Source organism: Hippocampus comes, unplaced genomic scaffold (genome assembly GCF_001891065.2).
Source record: "Hippocampus comes isolate QL1 unplaced genomic scaffold, H_comes_QL1_v1.1 scaffold291, whole genome shotgun sequence".
NCBI classification, from domain to species: domain Eukaryota; kingdom Metazoa; phylum Chordata; class Actinopteri; order Syngnathiformes; family Syngnathidae; genus Hippocampus; species Hippocampus comes.
In genome coordinates this window covers 238,997-245,408 of record NW_017805740.1, presented here as the reverse complement: position 1 = coordinate 245,408, position 6,412 = coordinate 238,997, and the positions used below count along the sequence as shown (strand labels likewise).

General features: G+C 37.5%; 1 protein-coding gene across 3 annotated transcripts in view; it reads right to left on the bottom strand.

Moving 5' to 3' along the window:
• Positions 1 to 6,412, bottom strand: part of bcas3 (BCAS3 microtubule associated cell migration factor) — a 342,517-nt gene that overhangs the window by 103,795 nt on the left and 232,310 nt on the right. Inside the window, exon 17 of one of the 3 annotated variants that reach the window (XM_019883295.1) lies at positions 4,289 to 4,713. The exons of the other annotated variants lie outside the window; for them this stretch is intronic. Within the exon in view, the coding sequence (XP_019738854.1) occupies positions 4,703 to 4,713 (11 nt within the window). The 3' untranslated portion in view covers positions 4,289 to 4,702. Of the gene's footprint in view, positions 1 to 4,288; positions 4,714 to 6,412 lie in introns of those variants that run through there. 3 annotated transcript variants of the gene reach the window in all.

Genomic DNA, 6,412 nt, shown 5'->3' with positions numbered 1-6,412 from the left:
AAGGTGGCGCGAGGTCATTTAGAGATTTGAAAACAAATAAGAGGATCTTGAAAATAACTCTAAAATGTATGGGGAGCCAGTGAAGGGATGCCAGCGTAGGAGTTATGTGCTCCCTCATACGAGTACCAGTCAAGAGGCGAGCAGCGGCATTCTGGACCAGCTGGATACGCTTAATGGAGGACTGGTGACTCCAAAGTAAAGGGCATTGCAGTAATCGAGCCGGGATGTGACAAAGGCATGAATTACTGTCTCAAAGTGTTCATGAGAGAGGAGAGGTTTTACTTTGGCCTGCTGTCTAAGCAAACTTTTTTTTTTTGTTCAAAGCAAACTTGAGAAAAACTAAGTATGCAACCATGGCTTATTAAATCCACTATTGGCTGAGTACTAGTTTAACTTAGATGTGCACTTTCTAATGTTATATTGCTCTGTTTTGATTCCCTAAAAAGAGCTGTTAAAGGAGCTGTTGTGTGACAAAATATTTTTTTCACTGTTGTTGATGGACAGTAATATTGTGTGAGAGATTATGTAGGAATAACTGCTCCTTATGTGTGAATAACTGCTCCAAGTGAAAAATGTTCATGTAAAATTGAAAATGGAAATTGTTGTTTCAGTAAATATTTGCATTTTGCACATAGAAAACTGATCCATGATTCCATGTTGATGAGAGCATTAAAAAGGGAAAAAATAGGACAAAAAAATATATAAGGGAAATTTAGAAACGATAAAAAATGTGAGTAATCCCGATTAATTATGAGTTAATTATGAGTTATGACAGTTGCGTTTTTAATCACGATTAAATATTTTAATCATTTGACAGCACTAATATATATATATATATATAAATACCGGTATATATATCCTCCTAATGGGGGATTTTAATATCCATGTGTGTTGTCCGGAAAAACCTCTAGCAAAGGACTTCTTTAGACTTATCAACTCTTTTAATTTTGTGCAATATGTGACTAGCCCGACACATGAACAAGGACATATTTTAGACTTTGTCCTTGCTTATGGTCTGCCGGTGTCAAATCTGGAAGTCCTTGAAAATAGGATTTCTGATCACATGGCAGTTTTATTTGACGTAGTCTTATCGCATGCTGCTGTAAAATCTGCCGCTCCTGGTTGCAACCGCTGAATTTTTAACCCTCTCACTGCTCGTCGGTTCTCTGATGCCTTTAATAACCTTTGCGTACCCTCATCTAACACAGAGGAACTCACCTCTTGGTTCAACACACACACAATAGCATTTGAACAGGACTTTATAGCCACTGTATACTCGTTAGATGTGTTGCAAAAATGAAAACCAGAGAGCTGTCGAGTAAGAAATGAGACATTGTCAAGCTGAGAGGAGATGGAAAATCAGTCTGAGCTATTTTCATTGGCCATAGCCCATAACCATTTTGAAAAGTCTAAAAAGAAAAAAAAACGAGTGTGTATTAAAAAACAAAAAGAAAAACAAAGATCGGGGACAATGACAGCAGTTAATATAACACCACCAACAACAGCCAATGGACATCAGTTAACATATCACAAGCTACTGTTCACACAATAATTCATAAACAAGGAGGGGCTGCAACAAAAGATGCAAAATATAAATCCCAAGAGAACTTGAGAGCCCAGACATACTGCACAATCTTATTTGTGCAACTCAGTGGAATTCATGTCATGGCTTGGGGTTCCATGACTTTCTGGGACAGACTCATAAACCTTCACTGATGTCACACATGATGGCAGCAATAAAAATGAACTCATCTACATTGCAATTTGTGCTAATTTATGCAAAGATTGAACCATATTGATTGGGAGAGTTTCCAAACAGGCAGTAAGAGAAGACTTGCTCCCAAAATAACAAGAAGTTCACTAAGGAGGAAAATAGTGTTCATTGTTTGACCGAGTGGTCGAAAAGTTTTGATTCCCTGCCCGGTTTAGGGAAGATGGCCAAAGGATGTGTATCATTTTGGTGGATCATTATAAATCACTGTGAATCATATTAGACTTCTGATTAATCTTTCAATTTGGGAGTCCTGACTAGGAATGGCTTAAATTAATTGGCAATTGTGCAAAACACATTTGTAACCCTTGTGCTGCAATTTCTACGATGTTTGTAACACATGGGTTACCCCATATGTTACAATTTCTACAATTTTTGTAGATTTTTGCATATTGTCATCTTTAAATCAAAGACACAGCATAAAAAGTGTGTGATATGAAATATTCCAATTCATGTTTTATTTATATAAATTTATATTTATGTTTTGGTCATAGCACAATACCGCTTTTATTGTCCATAGAGGGCAAAAATACAAAGAAAAAAATAAGAACTATATGTGTATGTATAGCACTGATGCCACTGAACATGTCGAGTGGTTGAAAGTGAAATAAATATTCAGGAATAATACTTTTACAATTTTTGTAAAATTGTATGTTGCGTTATATAAACTTATTTAGATCGACTGCAGCACATGTGTTCAGATATCATTTTAATGACCCCCTTCTAATTTAGTCTTACATTTCTATTTCCTTAACTATAACAATATCTACTTAGGGAACATTTTATTTCATATGCTTTTGATAAACACATTAAAAATAATATCCAACAAAGCTGGTGTCCTGCCTGTTGGCTTGGCCCTTAGCAAGTTTTCTAGTTTCTCATTTGGTCCCCTTGCTAAATTAAATGGCCACCCCTGTGCTCTGTGATGACACTCACCTTTAGAGATGAGTACAAGCAGTGCGTTTGAATGATTCACTGTGAAGAGTTGACATTAGATTTTTTTGTTGGTCAATTTAATCTACTTTGCACATTCTTTTGAACACAGAAGACAGTGGATAACCACATGTGCGTCTCTCTCTCTCTCTCTCTCTCACGCACGCATGATGCACTCACACACACACACACACGCACACACACACAAAGTCTGATATTCTGCATGCATGAGTTCACTTCCTCCTTAATGTGACCCTCCTTACCATCTCACACTGAGCTCGATGTATAATACATGTTTTATTCTCTGCCTAAAGGCGAAATGCTTTTGAGTGTGTCGAGGTTCTTTGTGTGAGCAACTCCGTAATACGCAAAAGCCGAACATGATATACTGAATGTCATTCATATGATTTTACTCATATTCAAATGCCCATCGTGTACTCAGGATGACTCCCAGTCCTTCATTAAAATATATCTGATATGCATCAGGATGCATTGGAATGGAATCAATAAAGAATTTGTCAGTGATGCCTTATAAATCATCATGGAATGAAAAGCATGAGGTGGCAAGAAATTCCCAAACCTCGTATGAAGTTATGTCGGTGTTTTGCTCACCTTGAGAAAAATTGTTACCCTTACTGGGTGACTATATTCTGTTTAACCCTTTCATGCACCAATAATGATAACCTATAACCCGATAACATGATAAGATGTCCACTGTATTAACCGCTGTCCCTGAAAAGGTTAAAACATGATTGAAATAAATTTCGAATCTAACATCTGTTACAGTGGAGGTTCAAGTTTAGTATTATTATCATTTATTTATTTTTATTATTATTATACTGCATCAATAATAAGTGTGAGTAATCAAACTTATAGTGCTGACTATTTGAAATAGTTTTCATTTAGTCTTATTGTACACAGATGCATTCATGAGTCAGAGCCTCAAACAGAACCAACTCGAGATACCTTTAAATGTTTTACTTTGTTTTGGTTTCCTGAACACTTTGTTACAGGTGCGATTTGTTGTATCGAGCATCATCCTGGCATCCCATTGGCTAAGAGGGACCTCTACCGTCCGAGTGTGTAGATGGATAGATATCTGTCTATTCAGCGTCCTCGTCATTCACCTCTTGGGCCAGGAGGTGTTCCGATAGTTTTATCTAAATGTGAATGCACACAGAAAAAGTGGTCACCAGTCGGGCGATCGCTCACTATGCTGATGTTTGCCTTAGACATTTTCGAAGGATTGTTAAAAGCCAACAAAACAAACGTCCTTGGATAAATTCTTTACAAAACCCCAGGCAAAAAACACTTCTGAGAGAGAACATGAGAGGGCAAAAAAAAAAAAAAACGATGAGGATGCAGTTAAAAATTAAATGTCCATCATTTTTATTATTTTTTCTTTGTTTTTTTTACTTTATGCACAATTCTCATTTATTGTGCAATAATCTTAATTTGTAACATGTATTTGTTGAATACTTTTATGCATTTTTGTGGTTAACAAAACATTTATGTCTGAATTTGGGGTGCGGGGGGGGGGCTTGGAATGCATTAGGGCATTTAAATGGAAAATGTGTCTCTACTTACAAATTTTTCTAGTTAAGAACACTCTTCCAGAACCAATTAATTTTGTAAGTAGAGGTACAACTGTATTTGGAACGTAAAGAGCAGGCCATCTGATTCAACACTCAATCTCAGTCAACACAACAATTTATCTACAACAACATGGAGTGCTCATGGCATTTGTCCTTACGCATAATATTTGAAACAGACAACACATGACGGACAAATTGGTAGATTGGTAAAGTTGATCATCTTCTTCTCTTTGCTCTTGGCTGCCCATCCTCTTCTCTCGCTCGCTCACATCAATGGCAAACAATGATTGGGGAGTGAGTGAGAGAGGGGAGGGTCCATGCAGTGAAGATGGAAAAGAATAAATAGGTTGAAAAACAAATGATAACAGATCAAAATGATCATTGGAAGTGAAGAGCTTCATTTTCAGGAATAACCTGCAGGAGACAGACAAGGAATATAAAGCAAAGTCGAGTTTCAAATGTCTGCTGGTTACATGTATCCTTGTGTGTGTGTGTGTGTGTGTGTGTGTGTGTGTGTGTGTTTGTTTTGTTTTGTTAACACTTGTTTTTATCTATGATAAGAAGGGACAGATGCCAATTGAAGCTGCCAGATCAAATAATAGACAAGGAAGTTAACATTTTAATCAGATGAGCATCCCTGGCCTGGAGATGAATTGCAACATCAAAATGAATAAGTAGTTGTAAATCATTTGCTTGCATTAGCTTCAACAAGCGCGTAACACATTGTCATAAAACATTTTCTTTATTCTTTTGTGATACTTTTTTAAGCTTTTGCTAGGGCATCGGTCCGTTGTTGTTTTGATCTGGTGCCTTAATCCCTTGAGTGTCCTCTTTCGCAGGCATAATGTAGTCTCTTTGGTTGACATCTGAAGATTGCCTTTGCCAGTCTAAAACCTTTAGCTTCCTTTGTTGGTTTGGCAGTGCGTTTTGGGTGATTATCTTGCTGCCATTAAATGTTACTTTTTCTATGAAGACGAAAGGTTCCATTCCAGAAGAAGCCATGCTAGCCATGCTATTAGCATATTAGCTTGTATGTTCATGAGCATGAGAAGACCCAACCTTTACCCAAACGTTTGCCTTTCTATCACTTTGGGGAAGTTTAATCTTTATTATATCAGCCCTAAAACAAATGAAAGTTTAAAGGCCTGTCAAGTAAATTCAGAGATTTGTTTAGAACTCAGTTGTGGCGATTTCATGTTAAACTGTTTTTCACCATGCTAGTTTTCTTGGCTTTTTTCTGGGCATAGCTAAAACAGTGCCCAGCATGAGTCAACAACCCCCCGCGAACCAAGCAACAGGGATTTGCTCAATAGGCTGTGATGTAGTGGTCAAATTTATTCAAATTTGGTAGGATTCGCTGTGCTGTGCTAAATGTATGTGACGATTTTATTTTGACTTTACAAATGTTTCTTCTTCTTCTTCTACAGAATGTTTAAAAATATTTGGCAATTTCCAACATGGCAATATTATTCCTCTATTTAGTCATAGACTGTCTTCGAGTTTACATGTTTGTTGGTGACACGTTTAACGAGTGTACAAGTAGACTTCACAGGCAACACCCAAATCTGAACTACAGTGTACAATATATTATGCTATACTGTACTGTATGTGTGTCAGGGATGTGTCCAAGGACCGGCAACCTGAGGCCAAGGCCAAGGCCAAGGACTTGGAAAATTTTCCGAGGCAAGGCCAAGGCCAAGGACTTGAAAAATTTTCCGAGGCCAAGGCCCAGGACCAAGGACTTGCTTCCGAGGCCAAGGCCAAGGACCAAGGACTGTCCTCATGATTTGCAACACCCCTCCATCATAACCCTTTGCACTCCCTAACGCTAGAATGAAGTGATTTTATTCAAAGAGTAGAACAGTCAGGGTACGTGTTATTTATACTGAGAAAAAGAAATAAAATCATATGATATACATTTATGAATTAATGTTTTAGTGCAGTAGTTTCTTAATATGAAGTAAATCAACACTCAACAGGCATGACATGGCACGGAACACAAGTTGAGAAATGACTTTGCATAGAAGTCAATCACTGACTGCAGAAAAAGCGGTAATCTCTCAGTGATCATTTTACAGTTTACCTGCAGCGAGTCCCAGGGACTCACTGATCA